The sequence below is a fragment of the Lentinula edodes genome (genome assembly GCF_021015755.1).
Source record: "Lentinula edodes strain Le(Bin) 0899 ss11 chromosome Unknown C8R40scaffold_8, whole genome shotgun sequence".
Classification (NCBI taxonomy): domain Eukaryota; kingdom Fungi; phylum Basidiomycota; class Agaricomycetes; order Agaricales; family Omphalotaceae; genus Lentinula; species Lentinula edodes.
The window spans coordinates 945,217-962,012 of NW_025764314.1; the positions used below are offsets into that span (position 1 = coordinate 945,217).

The 16,796-nt window shown below is 45.6% G+C and overlaps 7 protein-coding genes across 7 annotated transcripts; 2 read left to right on the forward strand and 5 right to left on the reverse strand.

Annotated features, from left to right (window-relative positions):
• Positions 1-101: 101 nt before the first annotated feature.
• C8R40DRAFT_1093718 (high-affinity nickel-transport protein-domain-containing protein) lies at positions 102-2,203 on the reverse strand. Its single transcript, XM_046227613.1, has 11 exons — positions 1,909-2,203; positions 1,836-1,854; positions 1,740-1,761; positions 1,586-1,688; positions 1,457-1,529; positions 1,319-1,398; positions 1,144-1,269; positions 952-1,083; positions 565-869; positions 371-488; positions 102-296 (listed from the first exon to the last, which is right to left on the reverse strand). The coding sequence occupies exons 1-11, from the start codon at positions 2,173-2,175 to the stop codon at positions 177-179; spliced, it is 1,365 nt and encodes a 454-aa protein (XP_046089187.1). The 5' UTR covers positions 2,176-2,203; the 3' UTR covers positions 102-176.
• A 54-nt stretch (positions 2,204-2,257) lies between these two features.
• C8R40DRAFT_1168138 (uncharacterized protein) lies at positions 2,258-3,769 on the forward strand (the record flags this gene model as incomplete). The annotated part of the gene is made up of 4 exons (XM_046231141.1): positions 2,258-2,286; positions 2,334-2,590; positions 2,655-3,581; positions 3,648-3,769. 4 exons carry the CDS (start codon positions 2,258-2,260, stop codon positions 3,767-3,769), a joined length of 1,335 nt encoding a protein of 444 aa, XP_046089188.1.
• Positions 3,770-4,072: 303 nt separating this feature from the next.
• On the reverse strand, positions 4,073-5,635 carry C8R40DRAFT_885174 (uncharacterized protein). The gene is made up of 2 exons (XM_046236562.1): positions 5,406-5,635; positions 4,073-5,347 (listed from the first exon to the last, which is right to left on the reverse strand). Exons 1-2 carry the CDS (start codon positions 5,491-5,493, stop codon positions 4,107-4,109), a joined length of 1,329 nt encoding a protein of 442 aa, XP_046089189.1. The 5' UTR covers positions 5,494-5,635; the 3' UTR covers positions 4,073-4,106.
• A 310-nt stretch (positions 5,636-5,945) lies between these two features.
• C8R40DRAFT_1093726 (muts domain V-domain-containing protein) lies at positions 5,946-11,739 on the forward strand. The gene is made up of 31 exons (XM_046227614.1): positions 5,946-6,223; positions 6,276-6,350; positions 6,399-6,519; positions 6,570-7,018; positions 7,073-7,168; positions 7,225-7,257; positions 7,313-7,332; positions 7,390-7,402; positions 7,456-7,568; positions 7,620-7,754; positions 7,808-8,057; positions 8,128-8,384; positions 8,443-8,563; positions 8,621-8,693; positions 8,745-8,808; positions 8,860-9,007; positions 9,064-9,220; positions 9,280-9,397; positions 9,450-9,489; positions 9,545-9,619; positions 9,673-10,042; positions 10,100-10,112; positions 10,175-10,187; positions 10,241-10,267; positions 10,319-10,362; positions 10,422-10,514; positions 10,563-10,612; positions 10,662-10,687; positions 10,738-10,758; positions 10,814-10,957; positions 11,012-11,739. The coding sequence occupies exons 1-31, from the start codon at positions 5,957-5,959 to the stop codon at positions 11,339-11,341; spliced, it is 3,756 nt and encodes a 1,251-aa protein (XP_046089190.1). The 5' UTR covers positions 5,946-5,956; the 3' UTR covers positions 11,342-11,739.
• A 582-nt stretch (positions 11,740-12,321) lies between these two features.
• Positions 12,322-12,744, reverse strand: C8R40DRAFT_990093 (uncharacterized protein; the record flags this gene model as incomplete). Its single annotated transcript, XM_046236720.1, has 1 exon — positions 12,322-12,744. A coding segment is annotated over one exon (423 nt), but the record flags the coding sequence as incomplete, so codon positions are not given.
• Positions 12,716-14,661, reverse strand: C8R40DRAFT_885321 (uncharacterized protein). The gene is made up of 3 exons (XM_046236563.1): positions 14,535-14,661; positions 12,837-14,478; positions 12,716-12,758 (listed from the first exon to the last, which is right to left on the reverse strand). Exons 1-2 carry the CDS (start codon positions 14,589-14,591, stop codon positions 13,207-13,209), a joined length of 1,329 nt encoding a protein of 442 aa, XP_046089192.1. The 5' UTR covers positions 14,592-14,661; the 3' UTR covers positions 12,716-12,758; positions 12,837-13,206.
• A 63-nt stretch (positions 14,662-14,724) lies between these two features.
• C8R40DRAFT_1143589 (uncharacterized protein) lies at positions 14,725-16,793 on the reverse strand. Its single transcript, XM_046229493.1, has 2 exons — positions 16,301-16,793; positions 14,725-16,235 (listed from the first exon to the last, which is right to left on the reverse strand). The coding sequence occupies exons 1-2, from the start codon at positions 16,424-16,426 to the stop codon at positions 14,961-14,963; spliced, it is 1,401 nt and encodes a 466-aa protein (XP_046089193.1). The 5' UTR covers positions 16,427-16,793; the 3' UTR covers positions 14,725-14,960.
• Positions 16,794-16,796: the final 3 nt, after the last annotated feature.

Below are 16,796 nucleotides of genomic sequence, written 5' to 3' on the forward strand. Positions count from 1 at the left end.
CAATGTTTACTAAGGAGCATCATTACAATCACAGTAACCAGCAGTAACCGTTGGAAAGAACATTGCGAAATGTAGGGCTGGCTGACTGAAGACTGAAGACAAAGGGAGTCAAAAATAGAAATTTATCATAGTTTTTTACATTGACAAAGACTCCTTTGCTGCTGTTCCAAAATTTCTTACACAGATCTACGCTGACGAATTCTTTTTATTACCCATGTGAACGCGTACCAACCACCGACGAGCACCACGAACGCACCAACAATTCCTGCACCGATGTAGCCTATGTGGTTATTTGCCTGTAAGTATAATGTGTACGATGTAAGTAGATGAAGTTTCATCTCGCGATTCGGAGAAAGAAGTAAAGGCGAACCACGTTCCAGCCCCTCCACCAACTCCCAGCAAGGCCACCACCGTCCTCCGCCTGAGCCGCAGTTTGGCAAGGAGTACAGTTATTACCAATCAACGCCATGATTTCGATCAAAGAGATGCTGCCACAAAGGAAAGAAAGACCAGATATTATCAATTTTTTGAAGCACATCCGAGTCAATACAAATAATGAACTACCTGAGGGCGACCATTATACTCATTAGCGTGAGGAGAATACTAAGACCCGAAATCGCATTTTGCTTAACCTGAGCAATTTTAGTGATTTGTATTTCTGCTTCGGACTGGGGTTCGTTGCCAACAGGAATGTCAACTTTTGTTTCGATTTGGTCACCATCCGGGTGAGTAAGTTCGCTGATGCTATCACGATGCATGCGACTTGTTTCGAAAATTCTCAAAGAATGTTCCGGAAAGCCAGCATAAGAATATAACATCAACACCGAATCCAGTGAGTCGACTAACGTCATTCCTGCAGTGAAAAGAAACTAGTATATCATGTAGGGTAAATAATGCCGACTCAAATTAATGAGACGGCTCGCGAAGAGGAAAACGGTTTGTGAGACGTACCGGAAGAATAACAACATCTGAGGGAGGGATAGCTTTTCCACCGGATGTCTTGGTTAACGCAGAGACAGCGAGGAGGGCTATAGAAGATGTGGTATCAAATCCGAGACCAAAGAGTAGGCCTACAGGGTACATCTATCTGGGAGAGTCAATAATCATCACTCTCATCGGCGCAACAAGATGAGACTTGTTTACCTTCCAAGGTTTGTTTACAAAGGTTACCACAGGCCCGATGATTCTCATCATTAGCATATGATTTTCTTTTGGGTTGTATGGCACATTATCGGCAGAATCAGAATTTGCTGCTTGAGAGCGGAGTCGCTGTTGTGAATTTAGTTCAGCTGCAAATATTTCGATTGATATCACAGACCCGCCGTCTCATCAGCTTGAACAGGATGATGGAGTTCATGAGTGCAACGATGAACAAAAATGATCCACTGATTGCTGAGCCTGTAAGAGGTATATGGTTCTCAGCGGTGACACTAATGACCATCAACATGCAACGTACCGATTATGCTACCAACTTGGCCTACCCCGTCTAATTTACTTGCGATGTTTGATGATATGGCAATCGCAACATTCTGGGGAGGTGATCAAGTCATCTATCCGAAAATCGAGCCGGATCTGTAACACGCACTACGACAATGACGATGGTGCTATGACCCAGAGAGAAGTAAAGCCCACAGGTGACAGGTAACTGGTCCATCGCTATGAATCCCCGAGTTGCATTATCGATTGCACTTAAGCTTTCAGCTTAGTAACCGGAGACGAGAACTCTTATCAATACTCACCTGATATGATCAGCGTCCAAAGCTAAGCACAATCGTTAGCGTGAAGGGTTGAGGTAGGAATTTTCTAAAGCCAAAGGAATTATGATCTGAATTTACCATGCCGCAACCCCAAAGTCTGGTAGAGATGCTTGATGAGTTAAACATTGAACCTGTCAGAATTTGAACGAACCCATGCAAGCATTGCAAGTCCGAGAATTGACTTTGTTTCTTTGGTACGACCGAACATTACACCAGCAGCTGTCCAGCACAAGGCATTGGCTAGGATTTCGCAAGTGAGAAGAAGGAGAGAGCGGCCGAAAAGGGTCAGTCTAAAAGCTTCAACTCTGTGCCGACTCAGATAGTTTCGAATCAATGTTGTGGCCATTGGGGGTATTGTGGTCGCAGCGATAAGCTGAACATCGAACGGGCCGTCGAGTATTTTCAGAATACGCCACATAAGAAGGAAAGGCGCTTAATAGGCGCGCCCAATAACAACATGCGTCATCCTACTAGTACATAGATCCAGCGACGAATCCATAATGTCCTCCCATGGCCAATTCATACAGGAGTCAGTATTTCCAAAAGCTTTCTCTTCATTTAACTGATATATTTCAGAATAATACGCGGGTTTTACGATTTCTTTCGACTCATAATACCGGAGCCTCAAAACCGCATACCAATCGCTCTAGATGTCATCCCTTATTCGTTGTCCTGGTTCATTCCATTCTTTTTCTTAGCTTACCTTGCCCGGCGCCCGCAGACGTACCTAATACGGCTGCTACTACTGCCAATAGTAATTACTTCAACTCTCGCGTCAGCATTCCGATATTGCTGGACTATACCGGCTTTGAATGTCTATAATTGGGGTCAAGGTGCGTTTCACTGTCTCTACTTTCGCAATAAGACTCCCGTTCATTGAGAGACGCTTCAACATAGGTCTGGCTGCAGAAGTCGTAATAGCCAAAGCTCTGGAATATGCACTCACACCCGAAGGCATGTTGCGAATGGGGGAATCTCAACCGAATCAACCGAAAGGCAAAGCAAAAGCAAAACATTACTCGAATGGCGATACTCAAAATATAGACGCAGACTCCCGATTATCATCCCCGGAACATCAACGTTCTGACTTCATATCTGCCTTCGGAGATGCATTAAATCTTGCACACGAAATGCGGGGTTCGGGTTGGAAATTCGGCGTCGGGACACATATACCTAAACTAACTAGACCTCTAGAGCGGAAAGAGTTCATTAACGTGACCCTCTGGTCATTCATTGAACACTTCCTCCTCCTCGACTTCATCGAATCCATCATTAAACTGTTTCCCGGTGTTGGTACACCAGCCGGTGGATCCATTTTTTACCAAAATCTTCCTATACCGCAACGATATATTGTGTCTACAACGATACACATGCTTACAGGAACCGCCCTTCTTTCCGGGTTCCATATGGTTTACGACCTTTTGACGATCATAGCTGTTTACGTCTGCGACGATTCACCCTCCTCATGGCCTCCCGTGATGGATCATCCATGGACAGCGGACTCCATGCACGTCTTCTGGGCTAAACGGTGGCATCAATTGTTGAAGCGTACTTTTGTTGTGTATGGAGGCATTCCAGGTAAATGGGTCGCTGGAAATATTGGTGCACTACTTGGCACCTTCATCGCGTCTGGGCTATTCCATGAATGTGCGATATACGCTATGGGTCAGGGATTTGACCCTGTTGTTCCTGCATTCTTTGCGTTGCAAGGTCCAATATTAATCCTGGAGAGGGTGTGGAGAATTGTGACCGGAAAAAGGGTTGGAGGATGGATAGGGAGATTGTGGGTTTACTCGATGATGTTTTTCTTTGCTCAACCGATGAGTACGTATCCTTTCGTCGAGCTGGATTAATTTACTGGTGTCTAATCACGAGTTCTATATTTGATAGTTGATTCTTGGCATAGGCGTGGATTGGGCGGTGGGATGGTGATTCCCCCTTTCATTAGTCCCGCAAGAGTGGTGCTCCCCCTCTTGGTCCGTGTATTCGACGCTACGGTGCTGGCAAAATGACGATTTCAGTCCCACACATTTTCGGCATGTATATATCTACTGAATGCCACTACCACCCCCAGTATGTATCATAAACTTACCAACTTGAACGAGTTTGTATGGGGCAATATGTATGTATTACTTGCACAAATAATTACAACAGCATAATGACATTCTTGAACATTACCTGTGATAGATTCAAAAAGTACATACCTTACTGAATACAAAACGCGTTCCTCTTCAAAGAGAGAAATAAATAAACAGCGGTAAGTCAAAGATTGATATCATAATACTCGTAGTAAGAATACCTTGGAAAAAAGAGGGTCGAAGATCCACATCTTTTCATATTTAGCAAACACTATGAAGCTATCCAGAACGCAACCAACGCCGTCACACCAAGAAATACATGACGCGACACCGTGCTCTGGACTCCAGCTGTGCTAGGTAACCCTGAAGGGGAGCCAGTATCTATGGCTATAGACGTCGTAAATGCTGGTATTGGGCTCAACGAAATAGACACCGGCGAAGCCTGCAGCGACAGAGGCAATAAAAACGGCGAAGCCGATGTTTGGCGCTGCCCATCAGCAGAGGGCAACAAAGCATAACCAGCGATACCCTCTAGAACGTACCCTGGCGCGCTCATGCTTTCGGCTTGGTTCATAGTGTAGAAGTGGTCTGAACCGAAAGAGCTGAAGAGGCGGTAGATGGGAGAAGCACCGCATATACTGTAAGGATAAACGTATCCGACATTTTGTGCCTCGGTGTCAAAGGTAAAACCCATAGCAAGTGCTTCGTTGACTTCATTCTTGTCTATTGTATAGAAGTGATCGCTGGAGTTGAGATTCCATAATCTGTACAGAGGAACAGTTGATGTCTCTTGAGTGGGCCAAAGAAACGTTGCGTCTCCCTCGAAGGAGTAAGCGTTCACCGCGACCGAGTCATTCATTTCAGTTGAGTTTGTGGTATAGAAATGATCGGTCCCACCACTACTGTACGCACGCAAAAGTGGGACTGCATTGGCGATGTTGGCGCAAGATGATGAGGTCGTGGCAGATACTTGAGACTCAGGTGATGCAGTAATGGTACTTGGTAAGAGGTACGGAATGGCGGAGCTTTGTGCAACAGTCCCATTGGCTGAAGGAAGTATCGCGAATCCTGCTATTCCCTGGTCCTGATACCCTGCCTGTACCGCATTCTGACTTTCTACAATATCCATCGTATAGAAATGGTCGACAGATGTAGGATCGAATAAACGATAAATCGGAGCCGCTCCGCAGATACTATAAGGATAGACGTATCCTGCAGTGTGATTGGGGGCAGTATCATACGCCCATCCGGCGTTCATCATTTCGGGAACTTCGTCAGAGGACATGGTGTAGAAATGGTCACTGGAGTTTTGGTTGTATAGGCGGAAAATGGGGACGGTGCCGGGTTCGGGTGTAGGCCAAAGAAAAGCGGATTCGCCTTCAAAGACGTAGACGCCACCAGCGAGAGCGTCGTTCTTCATTTCAGATACGTTAGTGGTGTAAAAATGGTCGTTCTCGCTGCTGCTGAAGGCGCGTAGAAATGGGACTAGGGATGAGGTGTCCGCGCATGTATCTGCCTGCCCAGAAACGTTAGCATCACTAATTCGAAGGAGGATATGAATTTTCCCTACCAGAGACAGGGACACTCTCAACAGGATTGAAACGAAAGTAGGAGAAAGAACGTGCATGGAGGACTAAGAAGAGGGACGAAGGGGCCATTGAATAAAACACGATTCTACCAAGGCCCCATCACCAAACTATCACCAAATGTTGAACAGGTTCTGCTATTTCCGAAGTAATTGCTGGAAGGAATAGAATTGTTGGAAGTGGTTGTCAAATGATATCACTGCCATTAGCTGCCATTCAAGATCAATTCAAAATAAGTACTGTCATGAGGAATACAGAGCAATCAGCTTCGTTTGTTAGGAACGGGCACTCCGTGATTATCTAGGGTGAGAAAATTGTTGAGGAATTCGCGTGAAATCCTGGATTGCTGTCTTGAATCAGAGAATCGAGATATCGATTAATTTTAAGTGGAATTTTGCTACGTGCTGAACGTTGAACGTTGAACGCTGGGCAGTCTGATCAGAGGAAGAAGTTCTAAGACTCAAGAAGGTTCGAACCGTCAGTGGTGGTTGGGCGTTTATTTGAAATTCTCAGGCACCCCTTCCCATTAACCATCATGGCCTCAAAATCTAAGTCTTCAGAGAATCTCAAGCAGAAGAGCTTGATGTCTTTCTTCGGAAAGACACAGGAATCTACTCCTTCAGCCTCTCAGCAAGCTAAGAAGCATGCTACAGAAAAACAATCCAAACCAACACCTAAAGACGCGTCCAAAATCGCGTCTTCCGACAATGTCCTCCAGACTCCAGCGCCCAAAAAGCCAAATTTACACGCTCTCAACTCCTCTGCAGCTGCAAGTTCGTCCTCATACAGCAGTGGTATAAAAGTGTGTCACTTGACGCGTTTTTACCTGTGATCACTAACTCACATTATCATAGGATACTCCTCCTACTAGTGATGCCATTGACGTAGATATGCTGTCTTCTGAAGAGTCAGAACGTAGTAAACCTCGGGTGAGAAGCATTGGACTTCTGTAGACGAAACTTAACAGGCCGCCTCAGGGAGCAACTAAACGAAGGCGCGTTGTAGATGATTCAGATGAGGATATTCAAGCGTCTGGAACGTCTTCAAACTCAAGACATTCATCGTCCTTGCCACCATCATCACCTTCTGAAAGAAGAAGTGCGTGTTGGTTTTGCATGGTATAACTATAACCCAACATTCTCCTCCAGGTCGTATAAAGAAGGCTCGATACTCGGAACTGACACCAGATGAGGATGAAGAGGATTCAGAAGTCTCCAGCTCGTTTACGCACAGGATCACTAAGTTCAGAAAATCTCCAGCAAAGACGGGACGAAGATCCTCCAAGGCCTCAGAAGACGACGACGACTTCATTGTCCCGTCCGAGGACTCAGATGCTGACGTTGGATCAATGAAAACTTCCTCCTCTCGACCTTCATCGCGCCAATCATTACTTTCTGACGAGGTCGAAGACGAAGAGGAGGAGCCTATCTCCAAGAAATTGAAATCGAAAGGCAAAGCCAATATCAAACCTAAAGCTTCTACCCAAACGTCTGACTCATTCTCCTTCCTCACTGCGGCGGAGCAACGGGAGCAAGATAAGAAAGAAGAAAAAAAAGCAACAGAGAGTCCATACGGGTTTTTGCAGGATGTTAAGGATGTGAGCATCTTATTTGTCCCAATTTTAAGCTTGATTTATTGTTTCTATAAACAGAAAGACGGCTGTCGCCCAGGGGATCCTAAATACGACCCAAGAACGTTGTACATTCCCACCAAGGCCTGGAAAGAGTTCACTCCGTTCGAAAAACAGGTACATCCAAGGCCTGAGCTGCCTTACAGACCTCAATCTCACCGAGCTTATTGTAGTTTTGGGAAATTAAGCAGAACCATTATGATACTGTATGTCTGCCTCCGAGTCTCATTACGCCCCGAAAGGTATTAAACACACCACCAGATTCTATTCTTTCAAAAAGGGTGAGTGATAGCCGCTCATCGTTGCGACAGTTTTTATCGTCTTCACGAATTTCGTAGAAAGTTCTTTGAGGTGAAGTCGATACAGCTTCTTACATCCACTCTGTATTCTTATGTTCAACTCAGCTCTATGAAGATGACGCAAGAGTTGGTCATCAAGAGTTCGATTTGAAGCTCACGCAGAGGGTCAAAATGTCAATGGTTGGGGTTCCAGAAATGTCTTTCAACTTTTGGGCCGCGTAAGCCTACACAGCATTCGTCCGATGTCCTTTTAATCATGTTTGTTCTAGGAAATTTCTGGGCAAAGGATATAAAGTCGGCAAAGTAGAGCAATCTGAGACTGCGTTGGGAGCAGAAATGCGACTGGCAGATGACAAGAAAAGCGGCAAAATTAAAAGCGGAGAAAAAGAAAAGATTGTTAGACGGTGAGTTTACTTCGTATTCACTAACGAGACCAGCGGAAGGACCTATTTTTTAGAGAACTCAATAAAGTCTACACAAACGGAACCTTAGTCGACGGCGAAATGATTACCGACGACGAAGCAGGTCATTGCATTTCTATTCGTGAAATTGAATCAGACGATGGATCTCATAACACGTTCGGTATCTCGGTTTTGGACTGCTCGACGTCCCAATTCGATCTTGCTGTATTCGAGGACGATATCTGCCGTACCAAGCTTGAGACAATGATTAGACAAATTCGGCCTAAGGAAATGCTTTTCACCAAGGTCCGGTTTGCTGAACATCATGTCTCTTCATCTGTCTCATCATAAGTGTCTTTTTATAATACTCGTATAGGGAAACCTCTCCATTTCCACCACGCGACTTTTGAAATCTATTTTGCCCGCAGCTTGTCTTTGGACTGCATTGCGCGAGGTCGAGGCTCGAAGCTATGACGATACCCTCGAAGACTTGAAAGCCCGGTTCCCTCCTACCGATACCGAAGAAGTGGCTGATACTGATGATGTTCAATTATTACCTGAAAGTGTTCCAAAACCAATCAGAGATATGGCTGATTCTAGACCTGCTATTGAGGCGCTGGGGTCGATGATGTGGTATGTCGGCGTTTTCTAGCTGACGAGAGAATTCATTTATCTTATTTGTTCCTCTCAGGTACTTGCAACAGTTGAACATCGACAAAGATATCATCACTATGAGAAATTTCAATATCTATGACCCCATGAAGCGGGGTGAAGGTCTGGTGCTCGACGGTCAAACTTTGGCTCACATCGAGGTACGTAAAAACGTTTGCCCACGTGGTCTACTGGTTTCTACAAAGACATGAGGGCAGGTCCTACTGAACAATGAAGGTACCGAGGACGGATCTCTCTTGAAGTTGCTCGGACGGTGCATCACACCTTTCGGTCAATCGCCCTCCCTCTCTCTCTACGTTGATACTGATGGAATTATTGCAGGTAAGAGACTGTTCAGGATCTGGTTGTGCATGCCTCTTCGGGAAATCGCAGCTATCAATGCAAGGTATGCTGTTTCACTCATTTTAAATATTCCGAGCTAACCCTTCTTGTTTAGACTGGATGCTGTTCAAGATCTCATCGACCACCCGACCTTTGAAAGTTCTTTTACAGAAACTGCTAAAGGACTACCTGATCTTGAACGAGTCGTTTCTCGAATTCATGCTCGCAACTGTAAAGTGAAGGATTTCTTGAAAGTGCTTGGAGTACGCGATCTCAATCGTCACCCTCGTTGTTGGGATTAAACTTCTCTCCTATGCAGGCGTTCAAGAAACTCAGTCGAGGTCTCAGCGATCTTGCCAATGCGTCAGAGACCTTCGAATCAAAAACTATCTTGGGATTGCTTCGTAGCGCACCGGACCTCATTAAAAACATCAAGAACATCGAATCTATGTTCGAGAAACCCTCTTCAGATAAAGGTTCGTTTACGGACAAGATCTCTTTTCTTTCTCCCCAATACTATTAACGGTCTTCACAGATGATGAATTGATACCTCGTGATGGAAAAGATGAGACATACGACGAGGTTATGGCTGAGATCGAGGAATTGGAGCAGGAGTTAGATGGTGCGCTAAAAAAGTTTGAGAAGATACTTGGGTATATCTTTCTCTACTCGTCAATATCTACTATCTTTCTAATCACTTCACAGAGTCAAGTTGAATTGGTGGCACAGTGCTGTTGGTTCAAAGGTGTGTACTTGTGAGGTGCTGCTATTTAGATACCAACGATGTGCTCCGATTTTAGGAGATTTACATGGTAGAGACTACGGCTGGGCAAAAAAATATTCCGAAAGAGTGGACCAAAAATAGTGGCACGAAGGTATATATGTTCCGACAACCCACCCCATCAGCAATAACTGATCACTATTGCAGGCTAAAACGCGCTGGCTAGTTCCTTCCCTCCAAAAATCGATTCGTTCCTTGAAGGAAGCCAGGGAAAGACGTAACGCCGCTATCAAGGAGTTCAAATTTCGGCTTTATGCTGAGTTCGATGAGGATCGCTCCGTCTGGCTTCGCACTATCCGGGTATTTGCTGAACTAGACTGTTTATTCAGTCTAGCAAAATCGTCCACGGCCATAGGTGAACCCGCCTGCCGTCCGGAGTTTGTTGAAGATGAGGCTGCATGGTTCGATTTCAAGGGCTTGAGGCATCCGACGTTGTGTGCGAGCACAAGTGTGGATGATTTTATCCCGAATGATGTCAAACTTGGTGGTGATGTTGGGAAGATTGCATTGCTTACTGGTGAGTTCTATGGGTGATGTTCAGTCGCACCCTTCTGATTTTCAATCGGATACATAGGACCCAACATGGCGTACGCTTTTTCATTCTGGTCGAACTATATGGCACTGAATATCTATGTTTATGATCGCTTAGTGGAAAGTCGACGGTGCGCTCCTCATTACAAATTGTGGTGATCAATGCACTAAATTTCATTTCTAGGTGATGCGTATGACTGCTACCGGCATCGTGAGTCACTCGAAGGCATTGGTAGTGCTTCATCTACTGACTGTCATACAGATAATGGCACAACTGGGAATGTTCGTCCCCGCTGAGAGTGCACGGTATATTTGATCGATAGAACACTTATCGTGTCTGGTGCTAATACACAATCATAATCCAGGCTTTCACCAGTTAATTCCATTTTGACACGTATGGGAGCATACGATAACATGTTCTCGAATGCTAGTACCTTTAAGGTAGAATTAGATGAATGGTCAGTCGATTGCTACTGCTTGTATGCGCTCATCTAATATTCATGCAGCTGTAAGATTCTACGTGACGCTACGCCCAAATCGTTTGTGATTCTAGATGGTAACACAAATATGCATGAATTTCTACAAATACTGACCGTCTTCAACAGAGCTCGGTCGTGGTACATCAACATATGTATGTCATCTATCTTGTCACTTTCTTTCGACGTGCTGATCAGCTTTCAGGATGGAATGGCTATCGCAGGAGTACGATCCACGATACTTCGACTTTGACGTCGTCTAACAACTATCTCTGTAATAGGCTGTCCTGCATGAACTTGCTACCCACACCTTACCGCTATCATTTTTTGCAACTCACTATGGTTCCTTGACCGACGACTTCGCATACCATCCAAACATCCGAAATATGTATATGTCAACCATCGTCGATGATGAAAAACGCGCTGTTAGTCGATCAAGTCGTTTATATTTTTCCTATTACGCTTGACATGTTTTCTAGATTGTTTTCTTATACAAACTCGTTGAGGGGGTCGCTACTTCTTCTTTCGGTACCCACGTCGCCAACCTTGCAGGAGTACCGATGGAGGTCGTTGAGCGTGCAGACACCATCTCCAAAAACTTTGCCGAGCAGTTCAAGGCAAAGCTCCAGGAGAAGCAAAAGAGCCGTGCCTCGGGGCGGCTTCCGCTCGTTGCTCAAGCAGATTTTGCTTATCTGATCCAGCTTGCCACTGGAAAAGTTCAGCTCCCGGAGGACCAGGCAAAGCGTAAAGTTGTCTTATCAATAATGAAGAAGGTGGCGCAAACATATATCGCTACTTCAGCTTCATGAAGTCTTTGCCCTTGCTATCTTTGGAAGACTGTTGCATTGCTTTGCATAAAATAAATAGATACCCCTAATACGTTATGCTACACACTGTATATATACTCAATCAGCTGCTAGAATATAGAGAACATCGCAGTCGTCCGTGCTGCTACCAACATATACACACCAAATGCTCCGCATAACGATACAGCACTTTGAGGTATAGCCTTATTGGTACTATGTCCCGAAATAGAGGTCGCGCTGATACTCCCAGGATTCGACGAGAAGCTGATTGTGGGACCAACTGCAATGGTCGTCGGAAACCCAGACTCTGAACTTGAAGATGAGGGAATCGACACCGCTGAGGGCTCCAATGACGCTGGTAACAGCAATGGGGAGGCAGACACTGTAGCCGTCTGAGGCTGTCCATCAACTGAAGGTAACAAAGCGAAGCCCACAATTCCTTCCAATATGTATCCTGAGGCGCTCGCACTCTGGCTCTCAGCTTGACTCATAGTGTAAAAGTGGTCGGAGGATGAAGAGCTGTAAAGACGGTACATGGGGGAGGCTCCACATATGCTGTATGGGTAGACATATCCAGCGATATGGCTGTCTGTATCAAAGGCGTATCCTGACGCAATTGCCTCGCTTGTTTCGTTGGCATCAATTGTGTAGAAGTGGTCACTGGCTGTCTGGCTGTATAACCTATACAATGGGACTGTAGATGTTTCCTGAGTTGACCAAAGGAATGTTGCATCGCCTTCGAAAGAATACACGTCTTCTGCAATCGCTACAACGTTCATCTCGGTTGAGTTTGTGGTGTAGAAATGATCTTTGCCAGTACTGCTGAATGCGCGCAAAAGAGGAATTGCGTTGGCATTATTGGCACAATCCGAAGACGATGAAGCAGATACTTGAGACTCCGGTGACGCAGTGACAGCACTGGGTAGAAGATACGGAACAGCAGAACTTTGTACAACATTCCCATTAGCTGCAGGCAGGATCGCGAAACCCGCAATTCCCTGGTCCTGATATCCAGTTTTTACCGCATTCTGACTCTCCGCGACATCCATTGTATAGAAATGATCCACAATGGTCGGATTAAATAGGCGATAGATTGGTGCGGCACCGCAAATACTATAAGGATACACGTATCCCGCGGTATGATTAGGAGCGGTATCGTATGCCCATCCATTCTCCATCATTTCTGGTAGTTCATCGGAGGACATGGTGTAGAAGTGGTCGGTAGACTTCTCGTTGTAAAGGCGGAAGAGGGGAACGGTCCCGGGTTGAGGTGTGGACCAGAGAAATGCGGAATCACCTTCCAAGGCGTAAACGCCTCCAGCGAGGGCGTTGTTGTTCATTTCGGATACATCAGTGGTGTAGAAATGGTCGCTCAAGCTACTGCTATATGCACGCAGGAAGGGGACTAAAGATGAAATATCTGCACATGATGAAGATGGGGCTGCCTGTCGATTGAGATTTAATGTAAGTGGAGGACAGTGATTCAATGAATATTTACTAGTGCCAGGGATAAATTCAACAGGAGAAAAACGAAAGTTGGGGAAAGAATGGGCATTGGAGTGTTGAGGTGAAAGGAAAGTTCAAAATTTTTATATCAGTTGCTTGACAGGTAGCGACATATTTATCACTCTACATCGAGTTCATCTTTGGTGGTAAAAATAATAATTGCAGTATGATTTGTTGTGCAGGAACTCTCATCAACGGAACTATCCCGAGTCAGCAATCAAGGGTTCCTTGATCTCTCTGTGCTGATAGACGCGTTATGTAGTGTATTCATATAACGTAGTACCTTCACGATTATAGCCATAGAATGAATTTGCTGGAGGTCGAAAGTCGACTATGTACGAGTCGAGACAGGTCGAGTTCCGTTAAGCCACCGCTGTAACCAATCCTGATACTAAGACACTAAGGAAGCCATAACCCGACACCCCACGCCGAGCTATAGCCTTATTCCCAGAATTCGATGCGGCACTGGTGCTCACTGGATCTATATCAATGGTCGTGGAATACGCAGCTACGAAAGTTGAGGAAATCGATATTGGAGAGGGGTCCAGAGTCACTGGTAATAGCAACGGAGAAGCAGACACTGTAGCCGTCTGAGGCTGTCCATCAGCTGAAGGCAACAAAGCAAAACCGGCGATGCCTTCTAGTGCATAACCCGCCGCGCTCGCACTCTCATTTTGGCTCAGGGTGTAAAAGTGGTCCGCTAATGTAGAGCTGTAGAGTCTGTAGATGGGGGAAGCGCCGCATATACTATAAGGGTAGACGTATCCAGCGATATGGCTGTCGGTGTCAAAAGCATACCCTGATGAAAGTGCCTCATTGGATTCATTAGCATCCATTGTGTAAAAGTGGTCGTTGAGATTTTGATTGAATAATCTGTATAACGGGACTGTGGATGCTTCCTGGGTCGACCATAGGAACGCTGCGTCACCCTCGAAGGAATACGACCCTTGTGCATTGTTCATCTCAGTCGAGTTCGTGGTATAGAAATGATCTGTCCCGGTACTAGCGTATGCCCGCAGGAAGGGGATCGCATCAGCACTGTTGGCACAAGATGACGAGGATACAGGAGATGCCTGCGATTCCGGTGTTGCAGTAATAGTGCTGGGTAATAGATAGGGAACAGCAGAATTTTGGACCGAAGATCCATCAGCCGAAGAGAGTATTGCAAACCCTGCAATTCCCTGATCCTGATACCCCACCTGAACCGCGTTCTGACTCTCCGCAACATCCATCGTATAAAAATGGTCGATCGTCGAAGGATTAAACAGACGATAAATTGGTGCAGCACCACAGGTACTGTATGGGTATACGTATCCCGCGGTTTGGTTCAAAGCAGTATCGTTCGTCCATCCCAAGCTCATCATTTCGGGCAATTCGTCAGAGGACATGGTGTAGAAATGGTCAGTGGAGTTCTGATTGTATAAACGGAAGAGAGGGACAGTGCCGGTTTGGGGTGTGGCCCAGATAAAGGCGGATTCGCCTTCAAAGGCATAGACGCCTCCAGCGAGGGCGTTGTTGTTCATTTCTGATACGTTGGTAGTGTAAAAGTGGTCTTTTAATCTACTACTGTAGGCGCGCAGGAAGGGGACTACGGACGAAGTGTCCGCACATGATGAAGACGAGTCCAAGCCTGCCTGTATCGCGGCTAGTAAGTTGACTCTGAACAGTGAGTTAGACTATGCACTCTTACCACAACCAGGGCTAAACCAGATAGGAGAGAAATGAAAGTGAGGAAAACGACCGACATGAACCCCGAGATCAGGATATGGTGGAAGAAGAATGAAAGAGAATTCCTAAGTGTCACAATGTTCTATTGGTCCAGAGATCAATAATAATATACACTGTTTTTTTTGACAAAAGAACCTTCAATAGTATGTATCCTGTCATTATCTACATACAAGTAAGGCTAGTACTAAGGCGCGGAGACCTTGGTGATTTGTCGCCCAGCCCCGTTCCTTGTTTCGTGGTATAGTGATATAATTATAATTCTGTATGTAGCCATGGGTCGTGGGGTAGTGTGTGTATGTTCAAGTTGCATCTTCTAACAAAGTTGTGATACGCAAAACGTATGTACATAGTCAAAGATCTCTTATGTAGGTTAATGACTACTGGGTAACTATAAAATCATCCATACCGCAGTCAACACCGACAAACCAAGAATTTCACGACGAGACACCACGCTCTGGACTAAAGCTTTACTGGGGAAGCTCAAACTCGACGGTGTAATGGATACGGTCGTTAAGAACGCTGGTAGTCTTGAACTTGATGTCGGGGAAGGCTCAATCGATACCGGTAGTAGGAATGGCGATGCAGACACAGTAACCGTCTGGAGCTGCCCGTCCGCTGAAGGCAGTAGAGCAAAGCCCGCAATACCCTGTACAATGTATCCAAATGAAGCGGTTGCACTCGCACTCTCGGCTTGAGTCATGGTATAATAATGATCAGAGGAGAAAGAGCTGTAAAGACGGTATATGGGGGAAGCTCCACATATGCTGTACGGGTAGACGTATCCAGCAATATGACTGTCTGTGTCAAAGACATACCCTTCCAAAAGAGCCTCGCTTAATTCGTTGGCATCGATTGTGTAGAAGTGGTCTCTAGCTGTCTGGCTGTATAACCTGTACAGTGGAACTGTTGATGATTCTTGAGTTGGCCAAAGGAAAACTGTATCGCCCTCGAAGAGATACGAATTTTGTGCGATCGCTACAACGTTCATCTCGGTTGAGTTTGTGGTATAGAAATGATCTGTGTCAGCAGTGCTGATAGCACGCATGAAAGGAATTGCGTTGGTATTGTTGGCACAACCCGCAGACGGTGTGACAGATACCTGAGATTCTGGAGACGCAGTAACGGTACTAGGCAGGAGATTGGGGACAGCACTAGCAACAATTTCCACAACACTCCCATTTGCTGAAGGAAGTATCGCAAATCCCGCGATCCCCTGGTCCTGATATCCATTGTCCTTCGCCGCACTCTGGCATTCCGCAATATCCATTGTGTAGAAATGATCCGTAATAGTTGAATTGAATAGACGATAGATTGGCGCGGCGCCGCAAATACTAAAAGGATATACATATCCCGCTGTATGATTAGGAGCGGTGTCGTATGCCCATCCCCTCGCCATCATTTCTGGTAGTTCATCGGAGGACATGGTGTAGAAGTGGTCTGTAGAGTTCTCGTTGTTGTAAAGGCGGAAGAGGGGAATGGTCCCGGGTTGAGGTGTGGACCAAAGAAATGCGGAATTCCCATCAAATGAGAAGACGCTATCGGAAAGAGTGCTTTCAATTTCAGAAATATTGGTGGTATAGAAGTGGTCGCTCTGGATGATGCTGCTTGCGCGTAGGAAGGGGACTGAAGCTAAGGTGTCGGCGCATAGTGAAGATGAGTTTGCCTATTCCAAAAGTATGAGTATGAGGTCTAGTGAAAATTTGAAATCGGTAAAATGGAGTTCCTTACCAAAGCCAGAACTAAGATTGAGCTTGATAGGAAAATGGAGTCGAGGGAAAGGACCATGAGCCGTTGGAAGGAGCGGAAGGTTGAATGAATCGCCTGATATACTGAGGCGAAGAGTCTCTGAAGCATCAAATATCAAGATGCATGATGTTGATAACAGTGACTATTTTTGTAGTGTCGAGTTAGTGGCAGACGGTGTCGTTGCATGAAAGCAGTCATTCCATTTAATGGCATGTAGTTCGGCGTGTTCCCATGAGTGAACAGATTTTCACTCATCGGTAGACCACGTTTCGGTTCATCGTATATCCATGCATCGAGAACTTTGAACAAACGTACAGGAAGTAACAGGATAACACTGGGATGGACAAGATCAGCCACAGCCGAAAGTGACACGGTCCAGAAATGTGTCGGTGTAGAATCAGAACGCGTAGCTGAGCAACCAGACGGCTAGACTAGCGCATATGTAGTAGGATAGAGAATACTATTCGGAATAGCTTCG

Bases quoted from the DNA above. Each gene is read 5' to 3' on its own strand.
- C8R40DRAFT_1093718 (XM_046227613.1), bottom strand. From the start codon at position 2,175: ATGTGGCGTATTCTGAAAATACTCGACGGCCCGTTCGATGTTCAGCTT. The intron at 1,689-1,739 runs GTGAGTATTGAT...TGAAAGCTTAAG, and splicing joins TTGGACGCTGATCATATCAG to TGCAATCGATAATGCAACTC. The intron at 870-951 runs GTACGTCTCACA...ATGATATACTAG, and splicing joins CAGATGTTGTTATTCTTCCG to TTTCTTTTCACTGCAGGAAT.
- C8R40DRAFT_885174 (XM_046236562.1), bottom strand. From the start codon at position 5,493: ATGGCCCCTTCGTCCCTCTTCTTAGTCCTCCATGCACGTTCTTTCTCC. The intron at 5,348-5,405 runs GTAGGGAAAATT...CTGGGCAGGCAG, and splicing joins TGAGAGTGTCCCTGTCTCTG to ATACATGCGCGGACACCTCA.
- C8R40DRAFT_1093726 (XM_046227614.1), top strand. From the start codon at position 5,957: ATGGCCTCAAAATCTAAGTCTTCAGAGAATCTCAAGCAGAAGAGCTTG. The intron at 7,258-7,312 runs GTATGTCTGCCT...ACACACCACCAG, and splicing joins AGCAGAACCATTATGATACT to ATTCTATTCTTTCAAAAAGG. The intron at 9,008-9,063 runs GTACGCGATCTC...TCTCCTATGCAG, and splicing joins ATTTCTTGAAAGTGCTTGGA to GCGTTCAAGAAACTCAGTCG.
- C8R40DRAFT_885321 (XM_046236563.1), bottom strand. From the start codon at position 14,591: ATGTCGGTCGTTTTCCTCACTTTCATTTCTCTCCTATCTGGTTTAGCC. The intron at 14,479-14,534 runs GTAAGAGTGCAT...GCCGCGATACAG, and splicing joins CTGGTTTAGCCCTGGTTGTG to GCAGGCTTGGACTCGTCTTC.
- C8R40DRAFT_1143589 (XM_046229493.1), bottom strand. From the start codon at position 16,426: ATGCTTCAGAGACTCTTCGCCTCAGTATATCAGGCGATTCATTCAACC. The intron at 16,236-16,300 runs GTAAGGAACTCC...CTTTTGGAATAG, and splicing joins CAATCTTAGTTCTGGCTTTG to GCAAACTCATCTTCACTATG.